General features: G+C 41.6%; 1 protein-coding gene across 3 annotated transcripts in view; it reads left to right on the top strand.

Moving 5' to 3' along the window:
- NIPAL2 (NIPA like domain containing 2) overlaps positions 1 to 18,797 on the top strand; it is a 184,076-nt gene that overhangs the window by 120,180 nt on the left and 45,099 nt on the right. For all 3 annotated transcript variants that reach the window (XM_077270872.1, XM_077270870.1, XM_077270871.1), the window contains exon 5: positions 5,130 to 5,251. In XM_077270872.1, the coding sequence (XP_077126987.1) occupies positions 5,130 to 5,251 (122 nt within the window). The remainder of the gene's footprint in view (positions 1 to 5,129; positions 5,252 to 18,797) is intronic.

Genomic DNA, 18,797 nt, shown 5'->3' with positions numbered 1-18,797 from the left:
TATACTTGTTACCTTTTCCTTTTTCCCCTTTTCTGATTGAGATTAAATGAGAACTTCTTGATATTAGAAATCGTTAATAACATTTAATAAACTGATGTGACCCACAAAGGAAATAATCCTGAAAGAATAAAAAAACAAAAAACAGTGAAATATTTGATTACAGTTTTTTGCACTAAGAAGTAAATCCATAAAACATATGTTAGTTTTAGAGGAAGTCTTTTTCTAATATAATGTTCCATATTAAGAGGCGATGTAGCATTGCTCTTTTCATTAAAATCTGGCCTGCGGTGCCCACACTGGCTCTGCTCCATTGGACTAAACTGACTTGTGAAATGCGTTCATGCTGTCCGGGGAGGAACTGGCAGCTCGCTGTCCCACAACTGGCATTCAGTGCACAGAACCTGTTCTTATTTACAATGCTGATCCAGGCCAGTGGCATTGGAGCACTGCATGAAATCTTCTTATCAGACAGATACTGTCATATATGGAAGTAATTATTTCATGTTGAAAGAACTTTGTCAGTTTGTATAATTCAGAGTTTTCCTCTGGGAAGGGTGTAAGCCGAGAGAGTTCGCATTCCAGATGTATCATCTTATAAATATTTGTTTGGCTACATGTGAACAAGTATATCATTGTACTAAAGACAGTGAAATCTGTAACTCAGCCTTGCGGGTTCATATCAACATTGTAACTAAAATCCTGGCATTATAAGGGCTTTAAAATAAATGTTTTATTTATTTACGACGTGTGTGCTCCTCATTACACCAGGGTCCATGTGTGTACGTGAGAGTAATGATTGATTCTAAACTAAAGCAAATTCTCTAGTAAATATAAGTCCTTGAGTAGTTCGTTTTTTGCTAATTCCATGATTAGATAGACTTTTATTTAAAGAAGACCTTTTACCAGTTTCAGCATGTAAACTGGACACATCATGGAATAGTGGTTGCAGAGCTGAGTGAAAAATCTGTTTCATCATCATTATTTTTTTTTTCTTTACTTCTAATTCCTCCTCTCATTCACAGAGATATTAGCTTGAAAAGTTTAGGTAATAATTTATGATGAGCCCAAATGGGTGTACCAGAGATTCTTCTCTGGGGGCGTGTACTTCTTCCCCTGTATAAGGTTAACTAATCATTTGCAGGCAGCAACATACAGGGGAAAAAAGGACACGCCCCCACAATGGGTTAAAGCAGGCTTTCTTCTGTATGAGACTTAATGTAATTAAACTCCTTTCAGTTTTTATTTCATGGCAGCCAATTTGGTTGGAGGGGACAGTACAGCAGAGTGGAGCGTTGTCTCATTATAAACCGTTCCATCAACACTTCTCACATTGCTGCCAGAACAGTTGTAGCACTCTTCTCCGCACGCTGACTGCCCTGATGTAAGGGAGACTGGCTGATGGTTACTTCCATGGTAGTGAGGTTTCATACTCTGTCCCTAAACACCCTATTCTACACCCCTGAGTGTTTGTTTTGAGGGGGTTTGCTGCTTACCCCCTTTTCGGGCCACAAGTGGTATGATGGTACAGGAACCTTAATTTCATGCTACGAATCAGGGATGCCAACAACAATTTTAAAAAGTTAAAAACGTCTTTACTTGAATTCTTGAACCAGATCTTCAACATTTGATAAATGACATGCATTTCTTTGTACATTTCTTCTGCATAAGGCAGAGGCTCATACTTTAGTTTAATAGAAAATGGCATAACAATGTTCAGGTGCAGTTCCAGAGTGACAGAGTATTTATTCCAACAGCTTCGTATCTCTGACCTCCCACTGACCATATCCTCCACTGCGGTGCAGCATCCCGTGCTCCTTCCTAGTCAGAATAGGATTCTTTCTAGACCTCCAGGACTGGTTTGACACGTTGCCTTGTAGCCCACCCCTTCTTGTTGCCTATTACGCCTCTCTCAGCCCTGTTTATGCTACAGCAGGTACTCACTGTTGGTGAATAACCTTTTTTATTAGTATAAGAGTGACACAGGCCAATGTTAGTCGCTGTGATTTCCTTTCCTTCTCTGCACTCCAGCCCTTAGATGGTAATAGGCTTTGTCACGTACCCTCTTCTCAGCATGTGACTTAGGTTAATCCTTGCAGGTGCAACCCCATCTCATCTCATCTCACTCAGTCCAGCATTCAATCTCTGTCCTATGCTGTAATGGGAGCATATATCACACCCCGACACAGTCCACACACCCTGCTCATACACGCTGCCACCTTTCACCGAACACACGGGCGATGAGTCCCAGAAATATTACAACTACTGTCTGCAAATCATAAGGATCACACACTTTAAGGCTATGGATTCTTTAGAGCATACAAGGTTCAGACTTATTTAAGTTTTAAGCTTTAATAGAAAAAGTACAGTGATTACAATAAAGAGGGTATAAAAATATGGGACTAAAAAGTGACATACAAATATGCAAAAACCGTTACAAAATAAAATGGAGAAAACTTACAGTAATATCAACCTTTGCATTCTGATTCTCTGTTCATGGGGGAGGGAGAAATATTGAATGGATCACATCAGCTTCCAGGCTGTCCCCACATGCGAACATCTTTCTTTGTGTGTAGGCCTAATTTATAGAGTCAACCTGGATGTCGAATTTCTAGACCAGTCTCTCAGGTTAATATTATAATTACTGGTTTGTGACTGGACCATGGCCACTCCACCAATGAACTCGTATTATTTTCTCTGAAACTCTTTGTGTAAAGTTTCTCATAGTTTCTCCCCTCTAACACTCTCGCACCCCTCCAATCTATTCTAAACTCTGCTGCCCGACTAATCCACCTGTCCCCCCGCTATTCCCTGGCCTCTCCCGTCTGTCAATCCCTTCACTGGCTCCCCATTACCCAGAGACTCCAGTACAAAAGCCTAACCATGACATATAAAGCCACCCACAACCTGTCTCCTCCATACATCTGTGACCTCGTCTCCCGGTACTTTCCTGCACGCAACCTCCGATCCTCACAAGATCTCCTTCTCTACTCCCCTCTTATCTCCTCTTCCCACAATCGCATAAAGATTTCTCTCGCGCATCACCCCTACTCTGGAACCCTCTACCACAACATATCAGACTCTCACCTACCATCGAAACCTTCAAAAAGAATCTGAAGACCTACCTCTTCCGGCAAGCCTACAACCTGCAGTAAGCACCGATCGACCAAACCACTGCACGACCAGCTCTATCCTCACCTACTGTATCCTCACCCATCCCTTGTAGATTGTGAGCCCTCGCGGGCAGGGTCCTCTCTCCTCCTGTACCAGTTGTGACTTGTATTGTTCAAGATTATTGTACCTGTTTTTACTATGTATACCCCTCCTCACATGTAAAGCGCCATGGAATAAATGGCGCTATAATAATAAATAATAATAATAGATAGATAGTGTCAGGCTGTAATTGGCATCTCTCTTCAAAAGAGCCAGAAGGTGTGAAATGTTTCCTCTTCCTGGTTCTTAGCAAGACCCCCTGGCGAGATTGGAGGCAGGAGACTGCCTTCTCAGGATAACATATGCTTGACCCCCTGTGAGAACTGCAGTCTCAGGACAGATGTTAATTCTGCTAGTCATACATTCATACCTATTCATATTTCACTACAGGCTTCCACAACACAGTTCTAAACTTTAACATTTCGATTCCTCAGTCACTACTCCCCCCCACTTGTGGCTTACTGATCAACAAACAGTACTTCTTACCTCTTCAATAACTCCCTAACTAACCAGGAACTAGCTTCATGAAATGTCCATGTATCTCCTTCTCACCTGGGCTGACATTAACTGTTTACGCTGTCACATTTTTGTTTTTTTGTTGTTTTTTTCACATCACGGACTGTATAAAAGAAAAAACCCTTACAATTTTTTTACAGTGACCACTGAGGCTATTCTAGTCTCTTCCTCCCACTTCTTTCAATAAATCAACATGTACATTAGCAGCAATAGACTAACTCTGAACCTATTTTATATTGAAGCATCTAATGAGCGTGTGCCAAGGTCACTGTGAATGGAGGGGGTCCAGGGTCAGCTGTTAAATCAAATATTGTGATTAGTGGATCCTGTGTTATCAGCTGTATATAGAGGTGTTACCTGTAATTGTAATCCTGCCTCTGCTGATAAGGAAACTGATGTAAACTGTTCCTAAAAGGATAGTAAGTATGAGGCTACAAAAAAAAACAAAACAGTGACATCGACCATTGTGATTGGTGGATCTCGTGTAACCTGTTTATAGAGTTGTCACCGATCATTGTGATTGATAATGAGACTTCTGAAAAGTCTTCTGCAAAGAACACGAAACTTCAGTCTAACGTAGCTCCAAGTCTGTGTGGAAGTTGCAAAATGTATTTATTGTATTTTGTTTAGTTAAGATTTTGATATTGAAAAAAACACTGCGGGGGGAAAAAAAAACATTTTACCCCAGCCTGATTAAACAATAGGTATTTTTCCGATTAGGTCTGATATGGGCAGCAGGGTGGCTCAGTGGTTAGCACTGTTGCTTTGCAGCACTGTGGTCTTTGGGTTCAAATCCCACCAAGGACAACATCTGCAAGGAGTTTGTATGTTCTCCCCGTGTTTGTGTGGGTTTCCTGCAGGTTCTCTGATTTACTCCACACTCCAAAGACATACTGATAGGGAAGTTAGATTGTGAGCCCCAATGGGGAGAGTGATGTGGAATTAACGTTGCGCTATATAAGCAGAGCATAAATAATAAATAAGATAATACATAGCCTTTAGCCATTTTGATATTGAACTTGTGTTTTATATAAATGTGTAGCATTTCTCCGATCCATGTTTTTATATTTTCCTCTGGTGGTGTACGTCCTGGCCTTGTCGGCTATTCTGGTGATTAGTGTGATAGGATTTCATGTTGAAACACTCTGTGATTTATGTATGCAGCTGTAAATGCTCTTCTTTTTTATTATACGTGTGTTTTATAACTGTCTTGTGTCTAGTTTGGCTTTGTGTTTTATTATGATATAATCACTTGATCATTCTTTATTATTAGTCTCAGCCCAGGAGACTTCAAATTCTAATGCTTGCTTAATGCTCATCAGATAAAGCGCCATTTATGTCACCATACTATTTTTTTTTCCCCCAGCGTTCCTGTAGTTATTAGTGTGTTGTTTGCCTTACAGGTGGCACCTTGGCAGTGACGGGCACGTATCTTCTGGTAACCTTTTCTCCAAATGCATCTCAAGATATTACGGGACCGAAAGTAGAACGGTATTTTATGAGCTGGCAGTTCTTGTTGTATTTGGTAAGTGTTGGATTTGGACACAAATGGGGTCGTGTCAGCTGAATAGGATTTTATTTCACTTTTGTTTGCTAGATTCCGAATATCTGCCATCATTGATGTAGTGACGTGAGGCGTGTATAGAGACTCGGGCTGCACATTTTTACTGTAGCTCATAATAACCATTGGAGAGGCGTACACAACAAAATATTGAAAATCCTGAGTTTATAGCAAATGATGTGATACATTTCCAATTACAATGCTGTCTTATCGGGAGAAATTTTAGAAATTTAGTGAACTTTTTGTTAAAACCATGTGGCCTATAGGTCACACATGATGATCCAGTTTTCTTCCAGAAATCATGTAGCCAATGGCAAAGGATAGAATGAACTCTACACCTACTACGGTCAAACCAATGTACTTTTTAAAACTTTTAGCCCATTTAAATTAGCCAATAATCAGGTTTGAAGACACGGGGCATCTACTTGCCTAAACCGCATGGACCAGGGATCGTCTCACCTTACGCCCGCTTCTCCTTTTACCGTGGCCATAATACTACTCAGAAAAAACAGGGTGAGGGTCAAAACAGTGTGGCAATACTTTATTAAACCATAAAACTGGCAAATAACACATAGAACAGTCCCAGCAAAATACCCAAGATAGTGCAAAATTACAGCGTCTCACCCTTCCGCTGACTTGCTGGGATAAGAACAGCTGTGACTTGAGGGCTTCCAGGGCCGACTACTCCCACCTGTGACACATACACAGAGAGGAGGTAACAACAATCTTAGGAAGCTGACAGTCCATTCAGGAACAAGGCCAGCTGACCGGAGGGTCATAGCCTGGCTTCTCCAAACATCTCCATGGAGCCAGGCGACCGGCAGGTCACAATCCTGACTTCCCCAAACGTATCCATGATTCAGTGATGGTCAATGGATGTTCAGTAAGATAAAATCCTGTGTCATCACATTGGGTAATGCGTATTAGTAGGAATGCTCACTGGTGATATCTGGTCTGTCCAGTCATGCCAGCAATTGCCCAATGTACAGGCAGAGCACTGTTCTTTATGATGATTTATAAAATGGCTTAAAATTAATCGTTCTCACCTGCAGTTCATCCAGTGTAAGGAGATGATGTGCTGCTGATAACATAATGCTCTGTGCGTAGAACGTTTGTTGGCTTCTCTAAATGGACCAATAAACGAGCACCGCTTGACTGACATATAGCCGATTGGCAGTCATTTAACGTCTTGGATCGGCCCGTGTAAAGGGGCTATGTGCACCGCTCTGTAAGTATTTAAAGGGAATCTGTCACCAGGTTTTTGCTACTTCATCTGATAGCAGTATGATGTAGAGGCAGTGATTCTGATTCCAGAGATGTCACTTACTGGTCTGCGCGCTGTCATTTGTATAAAATCACTGTTTTCTCTGCTGCTGACCTACCAGTGCTCTGGATGCTGCACTCTTTATAACCCGCCCAAACCACTGATTGGCAGCTTTCTGCCTATGCAAAGTGTACAGAGAAATCTGCTAATCAGTGGTGGGATTTTGATTATACAGGGTGGGCCATTTATATGGATACACCTAAATAAAAGGGGAATGGTTGGTGATATCAACTTCCTGTTTGTGGCACATTAGTATATGGGAGGGGGAAAACTTTTCAAGATGGGTGGTGACCATGGCGGCCATTTTGAAGTTGGCCATTTTGGATCCAACTTTATTTTTTTCAATGGGAAGAGGGTCATGTGACACCTCAAACTTATTAAGAATTTCACAAGGAAAACAATGGTGTGCTTGGTTTTAATGTAACTTAATTCTTTCATGAGTTATTTACAAGTTTATGACCACTTATAAAATGTGTTCAAAGTGCTGTTCATTGTTTTGGATTGTCAATGCAACCCTCTTTTCCCACTCTTAACACACTGATAGCAACACCGCAGAAGAAGTGCTAGCACAGGCTTCCAGTATCCGTTGTTTCAGATGCTGCACATCTCATATCTTCACAGCATAGACAATTGCATTCAGATGACCCCAAAGATAAAAGTCTAAGGGGGTCAGATCAGGATAACTTGGTGGCCATTCCACTGGCCCACGATGACCAATCCACTTTCCAAGAAACTGATCATGTAGGAATACTCGGATCTGACACCCATAATGTGGTGGTGCACCATGCTGCTGGAAAAACTCAGGGAGCGTGCCATCTTCAGTGCATAACTGAACAGTTTCCTGGAAAGTGGATTGGTCGTCGTGGCCCAGTTGAATGGCCACCAAGGTCTCCCAATCTGACCCCCTTAGACTTTTATCTTTGGGGTCATCTGAAGGCAATTGTCTATGCTGTGAAGATACGAGATGTGCCGCATCTGAAACAACCGATACTGGAAGCCTGTGCTAGCATTTCTTCTGTGGTGTTGCTATCAGTGTGTTAAGAGTGGGAAAAGAGGGTTGCATTGACAATCCAACACAATGGGCAGCACTTTGAACACATTTTATAAGTGGTCATAAACTTGTAAATAACTCATGAAAGAATTAAGTTACATTAAAACCAAGCACACCATTGTTTTCCTTGTGAAATTCTTAATAAGTTTGAGGTGTCACATGACCCTCTTCCCATTGAAAAAAATAAAGTTGGATCCAAAACGACCAACTTCAAAATTGCCGCCATGGTCACCACCCATCTTGAAAAGTTTTCCCCCTCCCATATACTAATGTACCACAAACAGGAAGTTGATATCACCAACCATACCAATTTTATTTAGGTGTATCCATATAAATGGCCCACCCTGTATAGAGCTCATGAATATGAAGGACTACATGGCTGCAGGTTTGCTCTTCCTGTGTTGATAATCTCCTGCTGAGAAAACAGATTTTATCAAAACTACAATAACAGCCCAGTAAGTGACACATTGCTGGAATCAAGGTCTCTGTCTCTACATTATATACAGCCCTGGTCCCAACATTCCCCACTGTCTCAATGTATGCCTAGATTTTGCTCCACCGATTTGCATCCTTTTGAGGTTTAGTATTGACAGGAGACATACTCCTTTCTAGGAGCTCAGTTGAGGACTGTACGTTAGGAAAGCTCCCCAGTCTACATGCTTATCATGTTCACAGGACTCCATTGTCTGATGGAAGCCAAAGCAGTGTACTTTTGACTTCTGACTAGTCATTATACAGGTGCGTCTCAGAAAACTAGAATATCATCAAAAAGTTAATTTGTTTCAGTTCTTCAATACAAAATGTGAAACTCATATATTATATAGTCATTACACACAGAGTGATCTATTTCAAGTGTTTATTTCTGTTAATGTTGATAATTATGGCTTACAGCCAATGAAAACCTAAAAGTCATTATCTCAGTAAATTAGAATAATTAACAAAAACCACCTTCAAAGGCTTCCTAAGCATTTAAAAATCTCCCAAAAATCTTTCAGTAGGTCCAGAATCATGGGGAGGACCGCTGACCTGACAGATGTCCAGAAATCAGTCATTGACATACTCCACAAGGAGGGTAAGCCACAAAAGGTCATTGCTAAAGAAGCTGGCTGTTCACAGAGTGCTGTACCCAAGCATATTAATGGAAAGTTGAGTGGAAGGAAAAAGTGGTAGAAAAAGGAGCACAAGCAACCGGGATAACTGCAGCCTTGAAAGTATTGTTAATAAAAGGCCATTCAAAAATTTGGGGAAGATTCAGAAGAAGTGGACTGCTGCTGGAGTCATTGGTTCAAGAGCCACCACACACAGAGGTACCCAGGACATGGGCTACAAGTGTCACATTCCTTGTGTCAAGCCACTCATGACCAATAGACAACGCCAGAAGCATTTTACCTGGGCCAAGGAGAAAAAGAACTGGACTGTTGCTCAGTGGTCCAAGGTGATGTTTTCAGATTAAAGTAAATTTTGCATATGATTTGGAAATCGAGGTCCCAGAGTCTGGAGGAAGAGTGGAGAGGCCACAATCCAAGCTGCTTGAGGTCTAGTGTGAAGTTTCTACAATCAGTGATGGTTTGGGGAGCCATGTCATCTGCTGGAGTAGGTCCACTGTGTTTTATCAAGACCAATGTCAGCACAGCCGTCTACCAAGAAATTTTAGAGCACTTCCCTCTGCCGACAAGCTTTTGGAGATGGAAATTTCATTCTGCAGCAGGACTTGGCACCTGTCCACACTGCCAAAAGTACCAATACATGGTTTACAAACAACAGTATCACTGTGCTTGATTGGCCAGCAAACTCACCTGACCTTAACTCCATAAAGAATCTTTGGGGTATTGTCAAGAGGAAGATGAGAGACACCAGACCCAACAATGCAGACAAGCTGAAGGGTGCTATCAAAGCAACCTGGGCTACCATAACACCTCAGCAGTGCCACAGGTTGAGCGCCTCCATGCCACGCTGCATTGATGCAGTAATTGATGCCAAAGGAGCCCCGAACAAGTATTGAGTGCATTTACTGAACATACATTTCAGTAGGCCAACATTTCAGATTTTAAAATCCTTTTTCAAGCTGTATTCTAATTTACTGAGATAATGACTTTTGGGTTTTCATTGGCTGTAAGCCATAATCATCAACATAAACAGAAATAAACATGGATCACTCTGTTTGTAATGACCTTATATAATATGAGTTTCACTTTTTATATTGAAGAACTGAAATAAATTAACTTTTTGATGATGTTCCAAATGTTGCGAGAAGCACCTGTATATCAGTAGATTGCAAAAAAGCTCATAGTACCAGATGAAGCATAATCAGATGCGAAACGGCTGTAGCCCAGCCTGTATTCCCATATGACCTTGGAATAAAAAAAGCAGTGCCACTTGTGAGTGCCACTTATTATTTTTCATTTCCTCTCAAAATTTCTGAAATTGATTACCTACACTAAAGAGAGGTCGTTACTATCATGAGTCTGGAAAGCCCCTTTTATTTTTCATGTAGTCTATACCCTTTATATAAATGGTATTTGAAGGTGGACACCCATAGGCTATGTTCACACATTGCGTTTTGTTCCGCAGACAAAACCTGCTCTCTTGGCAGTAAAGAAGCTGATTCCAAAAAGTAGGTTTTGCTGCGTTTTTATTGCTCCGTTTTTGTTGTCTCTTGTACATGCTGATAAAGTTTAGTGGCCCCAAAAAAGCATGATTTAACTTCCTTGGGTTTTTGCACCAAAAACACATCAAAAACTGACTGCTTTTTTTTCAACTGTGTTTTGCAATTACCCATTGGGTGCAAAAAGTGACATGCTTCAGTTTTCAAAAACGCAGCAGTTTTCCAAATCCGTCAGGGGAAAAACAAAAAATGTGTATGAGATTTCTGAAATCTCGTAGACTTTGTTGGTACTGTAAAACTCAGCTTAAAATTTACGCAAAAAACAGCAAAAAAAACCCCACTGCAAAAATGCAACATGTGAACATAGCCTACACCCACACCCCAAAAGTGCCACCACTTTGGACAGATTGCTACTAATCCGGCAACTGCAGGAATCCGGAATGGTTTCTCTTAGTAAGTTCTACTGTATAAAAGTTTTTGCAGTTTATTATACTTTTCCCGCACAGATTTAGAATTGCATCCCTAGAATATTACCACATTTTGCATCGCTAAGTAAGTTTCATTACTGTTCCGTGCACCGACAGCTGATGGACGTCAATTAGTGGCTGCGTCAGCTCATCTCGGGTAATTCCCGACACTGCTCATATTGATTTATCTTCGGATCGGCAGTCGCTCGCTTTTCCCATCTATCCTATTCAAATATTACTGCAGATTCAGAAGGAAACTATAACCGAGGTACACCCCTGGCACTACAGTGTCACAGACATCCAATTAATGGAGTAAGTGGAGGATTTCGAGCATGCCACCGCTCTGCATGCTTTATAAATTCATTTTTAGAGCGACAATTAATGTCATCCGTAACTTAATGATGTGCGATATTCTAGAACCATCTGCTCGCTCTGTTTACTCCGACAGTGAAAATAAACAGCGCAATTTAAAATAAAGCTTCCCAGATATGTATGAGCTCATTATAAAACCTGTGATATATAGTTATGTTCTTCTGTTATTCCTCCTGGAAAAGTAAAAATTCAATTAAAGGGGTTATCCAGCCTTTCTAAAACTTTATGGAAAAACTTGTTTTTTTCCTCACTTGTTCCTTGTTGCCCTTCTGTAGTACTGTCTGGGTCCTTAATTAGTCTCTAAGCTTCCTCTCCTTGTGGGAATGGACTTATGACTGATGTGGCCAATCATTGGCTGCAGTGCTGACCCAACATGACCAGTGATTAGCTGCAGTGGTCACATGATTTGAATACATTGTGCCAAGACTGGCTGCAAAAAACACATTTGAACAAGAACAAGATGTACAGAGACAATCACTGGCTACAATAGTGACAAATTGGTCGCCCCTGCGGCCAGTGATTGGCTGCAGAGGTCGAATGTCTGGTTCTAGTGGAACAGGAAACTTTAAGAATTGTACACCGATATAGAGGAGGATCGTTGGATTGGAGGGTTAGTCTACAGTGGAATTAAGAAGAATCTTACCAAGAAAACGCATTTCAAAACATTTTCCATTTTCAATTTTTATTGTCACCCATAAGCTGTACAACTCTATTAAAAAATCAACTAAAATCTTTCTGGTGAAAAATAAAAATAAAGAACAAAAATAGTGTGGTTGCGTAAAATATGCTCACCCTTAAACTAATACTTTAATGAAGTACCCTTGCAATTTATTACAGCATTTAGTCTTTTGGGGTAGGAGTCTATCAGTATGTTTGTTGGAAAATTGACTGATATTTCGAACTGTTTGTAATTCACTCCACCTTGTCTAAAGCCTGAGTCCCAGCTGCTGAAAATCCGCTCCAAAGCATAATGCTGCTTCCACCATGGTTCACTGTGGGTATGGGGTTATTTTTATGATGCTTAGTGTTGGCTTTGCACTAAACGTACCTTTTAAAATTATTTTGAAAGTTTTATAAGATGTACTAAAATCAAGCCATGGGATAAGTAAAGGCAGAAGTTCCAGCAACTTATGAGGTTGGATAATCCCTTACTAACAGCAAATTAGCCATAATAAAATGAGGGGAAAAAACTTTTTTTTCTTAATTCCTAAACTGGCGTTACTCATTTGATGTCAGAGCTGTCTCTCCCGGAGGTCACATGACATTGGCTTCAGTGCCCATGTGTCTTAATCAGCAGCCACTCATCATCTGTAGCCTTTCAATAGTAGACATCTGCTCTGATTGAATCTTAACGGGAACCAGTCACGTGAAATAATGCTATTAAACTGTAAATATGGGGTTAATTTGCAGGTTAATAGTGTTCTGAACCTGCCCGGCGCCTGCACTTAGACCCCCGCTGACAGGAAGAAATTAACTTCCTCCAGATAGCGTTCCAGTTTTAGTCACAGGGGTGGCATCGGCGCGGTGTCAGTCACCGGTCTGTGTATGGTGTGTATGGTGTGTGGTGGCTGACCGCATGGGTCTACGTGCAGGTGCCAGGAAGATTCAGAAGCCTGTTAACCTGCAAATTAACCCAATATCTGCAGGTTTCCTTTAAAAGGCTGTAGCTGATGAGCAGAATAGTGAAAGCTGCAGCTGATCAGTAGTCGCTGATTGGCTGCAGCGGTCACGTGACCTTCGGGAGACAGGGTGATGACAACAGTGGAGACAAACTGGCATTGGAGGTATATGTTTTTTTTTTTATTTTGTTAAGCAACAATGGACAACCCCTTTAAAACACCTCCCAAATAGTCATACAAAGATGCAGCCAGAGTAATTCCATGTATATTGAAAGAGTAACTAAACTTTTTTTGGTTTTATTTATTTGTAAACATATTTATTATTCATCCTTGGTAAATTGCTAAGATTCATAAATCTATGTAATCTATTCCCATTACTTTATTCGGCATCCTTCGTTAACACCATGCTGAAAGTTCTGCTTTATTTGCGTTTTCCATGCTGTATTTGTAACGGATTTAAACTGCAGGTGTCTAGAAAAGATCCATTCTCCTGTGCAATCTTCTCTGCTCACCTACCTCATGTTCGCACAGGATGTACCGTAAATAATGGCTGTCTGACCATATTGGAGGAGAGCGGAGAAACACAGGAGTACGGATTTTGCTAGATCTTCAGTTCAAATCAGCTACAAAGATAGCATGAACTAAGCAGATAAACTAGCACTTTCAGCATAGTCTTAGGGTAAGTTCATGCTAGGTGTTTTTTTTTTTTGCAGCAAAACCCGATCTCTGGGCTGGAAAGAAGCTGCAGAAAAAAAGCATTTTTTGTGTATTTTTGCTGCCATTTTTGCATGCTAGATTTGTCTCTTGTGCATGCTGATAAAGTTTAGTGTTGAAAAAAAAGTCCTATTCTATAGAATCCGGTTTTGGCCAAAAAAAAAAAGTGTTTTTCATCACCACTTATTCATTTCAATAGGTGAAAAACGCTGAAAAAAGTGACATGCTCCATTGTGCAAAAAAAACCCGGAAGGCACAAAATCCAGGTGTGTGCAATCTCATAGACTTTGCTGGTACTGTAAAACGCAGCTGAAAATTTACATTAAAAAACGCCTAATGTGAACTTAGCATGAAACATAGAAGAAAGCAAAATAACGTAGTGTGATGTATTATTCGGATTCATAACTGTACAAAAGTTTATCACTAATTTAAATAAAGTTTAGTTACTTTTTACCAGCGGTGCCTACTGCTGGAGACCTTTGCTTTGATGTCTATACGCCATATTGGGGCTTTTGGACGGGGGCTGTGTTTGAGACCACACTTTAATGTTCTTGTCCTATTATCGGGTGGAATTAAATCCCCTTCAATATTACATTACAATTTCTTATTCTATCTAAGAGAAGAACATGCATTGTGTACTAGATAAGGGTGGTGAGAACGCCCCGGGCATTGAATGTAACATGGAGATTATGATGTTCTTGAAAGGATTAACATTTCTTTTCCTGCAGCTCAAACGATAAGGATTGTATTGTATTGCCAAAATATTCGATGAACACATGAATTTGAGTAATAAAATTATACTTATCTTGAGTCCTTCAAATTATAATTCTCGGAGATAAAGCCATAAGTCTAAAAAAAATTAAAAAAATTTGTCGCACCAGTCCATGGGCTGTGTTTGATATTGCAGTTTAGCCTCATACAGTCGAATAGAGTTGTACTGCAATACCAGCTCCAACCTATGTGCAGGGGTGGCGCTGTTTTTGGACAGGAGCAGTCATGTTTTCCTTATTTCTTACATTCCCTCTAAACTCTTTTTATCGAAGTCTCTGTATATGTACAAGACGTATATCTGTCTTCACTCAATAGAAAAAAGAGGGCGCTTACATTAAGTAGAAGGATTTGAAGGGACACGGAGGGCGGCAGAGTGCCCAGGAACATAGTAATGTAATCACACTGGCTTGAAATTTTGGAATTTAGACAGTCATAGTACAAAGTCGGCAAAACAAGACAGGCAGAATACAAAGCCGGCGGAGTACAAAGCCGGCAAAGTAAGGCAGGCGGAGAACTAAGCTGGCAAAGTAAGACAGGCGGAGTGCAAAGCCAGTTAAGTAAGGCCGGCAGAGTACAAAGCCGGGAAAGCAAGACAAGCAGAAAGCAAAGCCGGCAAAGCAAGACAGGCAGAGTACAAAGAGGCAAAGCAAGACTAGCAGAAAACAAAGCCAGCAAAGCAAGACAGGCAGAGTACAAAGCCGGCAAAGCAAGACAGGCCGAGTACAAAGCCGGCAAAGCAAGACAGGCCGAGTACAAAGCCGGCAAAGCAAGACAGGCCGAGTACAAAGCCGGCAAAGCAAGACAGGCCGAGTACAAAGCCGGCAAAGCAAGACAGGCCGAGTACAAAGCTGGCAAAGCAAGACAGGCCGACTACAAAGCTGGCAAAGCAAGACAGGCCGAGTACAAAGCTGGCAAAGCAAGACAGGCTGAGTACAAAGCTGGCAAAGTAAGACAGGCAGAGTACAAAGCCGGCAAAGTAAGACAGGCAGAGTACAAAGCCGGCAAAGCAAGACAGGCAGAGTACAAAGGCGGCAAAGTAAGACAGGCAGAGTACAAAGCCGGCAAAGTAAGACAGGCAGAGTACAAAGCCGGCAAAGCAAGACAGGCAAAGCACATCTCGCTACATTTTGTCCAAGGCAATGACTTGTGTATGAGCTATTGTGGAGGCTGGCAGGGATATAGAGCAGTCAGGACAGGTGGGGTTTGGAGACTGCTCTCTGGGACTCTTCCTGATATTATCACCACCCAGGTGACTCTTCAGTAGTTATTAGTATACAGCAAGCAGTGTTTCAAACAATTGATTCTTGCAGCTGCAGCAGATTTTGCACATAAGGTCATGTTTAGAAACATAGGTCACTTAATAAAGCAAGTGGTTTAAAGGGGTTGTCCGAAACAAATATTTATTTTAATCCTAAACATCTATTTAATGCAATTATTTAATCTCTTTTCTAATATACTTAAATTCTAAAGTCCCTATCAATCTTTCACTCCTCTGTATTTACTGTTTGAGTGCATGCTGGAATACTCAAACTAGACGTCATCAGGGGACAATGGCTGCTGTCACTGCCGCAGCCTGTGTGCCCACCCTGAAACAAAGCTTTATCATTGAAGTCCATTTCAGGGACTGGGTTAGTCTCTGCTCTACTGAGTATGTGTCGTTTGTAAACTCTGATGTATGGTCAGTAGTATCTTGTCACTCTGTAATGCTTTTAATGTACAGTGACAGTGCTCTCTCTCAACGACTCTGTTGAAAAGTGGTGAGCTGCCAAGAGAGCGCTCTGTCAGTGCACATTGTAAGGAGAAAACCTGCCCAGTAGACACAATCCCGGCAAGTGATGTCACTTTTGAGGGTGGGGCTGGTCTCTGCTTTTCCTGCTTTCTCCATGCAATGTACACTGACAGTGCGCTTTCATGCCAGCTCATCACTTCTCATCAGAGTCGGTGAGGGAACACATTAAAAGAAAATATTGCACATTGACAAGATCCTAGTGCATATAGGTCAGAATTATTTATTATTTTATTTATTATGCTAACTGTTAGGCCGGGGTCACACATGCGAGTTTTACAGACGTAAGAGCGCAGAAACTACGTCCGTAAAACTCGCATAACATACGGCACAATTATTCTCAATGGGGCTGCTCCTATTAGCCGTATATTACGGTTCAGTATTATACGGCTTTCTACGGCCGTACAAAATCGCAGCATGCTGCGTTTGTCAGCGTATTGCGCAAAAAAATCGCCAATGAAAGTCTATGGGGGCGAGAAAAATACGGATTCCACACGGACCAGCAGTGTGACTTGCGAGAAATACGCAGCGGTGTTAGTGAAAAGTCGGTAATTCAATTGCCGGCTTTTCATTTCTCCTGCACAAACCCGACAGGATATGAGACATGGTTTACATACAGTAAACCATCTCATATCCCCTTTTTTTTTGCATATTCCACACTACTAATGTTAGTAGTGTGTATGTGCAAAATTTCAGCGCTGTAGCTGCTGAAATAAAGGGTTAAATGGCGGAAAAAATTGGCGTGGGCTCCCGCGCAATTTTCTCCGCCAGAATGGTAAAGCCAGTGACTGAGGGCAGATATTAATAGCCAGGAGAGGGTCCATGGTTATTGGCCCCCCGTGGCTACAAACATCTGCCCCCAGCCACCCCAGAAAAGGCACATCTGGAAGATGCGCCGATTCTGGCACTTGGCCACTCTCTTCCCACTCCCTGTAGCGGTGGGATATGGGGTAATGAAGGGTTAATGCCACCTTGCTATTGTAAGGTGACATTAAGCCAGATTAATAATGGAGAGGCGTCAATTATGTCACCTATCCATTATTAATCCAATTGTTTGAAAGGGTTAAAAAACACACACACACACATGATTTAAAAGTATTTTAATGAAATAAACACAGCGGTTGTTGTAATAATTTATTGTTCTCTCAATCCATTTCCAGGCCCTCGCTTGGCAAAATAATAAACGCACAAGATACATACCTTCTGCTGAAACGTCACGTCCCACGAAGTAATCCATCTGAAGGGGTTAATTAATATTACAGGCACGAGCTGCGATAAACCACTCGCTCGTGCCTGTAATCCCCGGGTGCTGAAAGGAAAGCTGGATCTGTTCTTACATTGAGTCGCGGTGAGGCGCCCTCTGGTGGATGTCCTCATGAACTGCAGCCTGGGAACTTTTTCCCACGCTCCAGGTCATATGAGGACATCCACCAGGGGGCGCATCACCGCGACTCAAGGAAATGTAGGTCAATGACCTACATTTCATTCATTCGCCGGGGGATTACAGACACGAGCGAGTGGTTTATCGCAGCTCGTGCCTGTAATATTAGTTAACCCCTTCAGATAGATTACATCGTGGGAAGTGATCGGACATCAGAAGGTATGTATCTTGTGCGTTTATTATTTTGCCAAGCGAGGGCCTGGAAATGGATTGAGAGAACAATAAATTATTACAACAACCGCTGTGTTTATTTCATTAAAATACTTTTAAATCATGTGTGTGTGTGTTTTTTAACCCTTTCATACTATTGGATTAATAATGGATAGGTGTCATAATTGACGCCTCTCCATTATTAATCTGGCTTAATGTCACCTTACAATAGCAAGGTGGCATTAACCCTTCATTACCCCATATCCCACCGCTACAGGGAGTGGGAAGAGAGTGGCCAAGTGCCAGAATAGGCGCATCTTCCAGATGTGCCTTTTCTGGGGTGGCTGGGGGCAGATGTTTGTAGCCGGGGGGGGCCAATAACCATGGACCCTCTCCTGGCTATTAATATCTGCCCTCAGTCACTGGCTTTACCATTCTGGCGGAGAAAATTGCGCGGGAGCCCACGCCAATTTTTTCCGCCATTTAACCCTTTATTTCAGCAGCTACAGCGCTGAAATTTTGCACATACACACTACTAACATTAGTAGTGTGGAATATGCAAAAAAAAGGGGATATGAGATGGTTTACTGTATGTAAACCATGTCTCATATCCTGTCGGGTTTGTGAAGGAGAAATGAAAAGCCGGCAATTGAATTACCGGCTGTTCACAGATATCGCGCTGAATGAAATCTAAATACAGAATATATATATATGTGTCTCAATGACATATATATATATATATATACTGTATATATGTTTTCCCTAACATTTGAGCACATAAATCCATTAGATGTCGGTTTTGCAAGCCTGCGCGAAAATCTCGCAGTACGGATGCCATACGGATTACATACGGAGGATGCCATGCGCAAAATACGCTGACACACCCTGCCTACGGATCACTATTTTGGGAACATTTCACCGTATTACGGCCGTAGTACGGACGTATAATACGTGGCGTATTGTCTTACGCCAAGTGTGACTCCAGCCTTATAGTGCCATCATTTTTAACAACGCTTTACAGATATTGTCACCGCTGTCCCCATTGGGGCTCACAATCTGAATTCCCGATCAGCATGTTTTTGGAGTGTGCGAGGAAACCCCCGCTAACAACGGGAGAGCATACAAACTCCTTACAGATGTTGTCCTTGGTGGGATTTGAACTGAGGAACCAGCGCTGCACAGCAACAGTGCTAACCACTGAGCCACTGTG

This window comes from Ranitomeya variabilis, chromosome 6, assembly GCF_051348905.1.
Source record: "Ranitomeya variabilis isolate aRanVar5 chromosome 6, aRanVar5.hap1, whole genome shotgun sequence".
Lineage (NCBI taxonomy): Eukaryota > Metazoa > Chordata > Amphibia > Anura > Dendrobatidae > Ranitomeya > Ranitomeya variabilis.
This window is presented reverse-complemented; position numbering and strand designations above follow the sequence as displayed.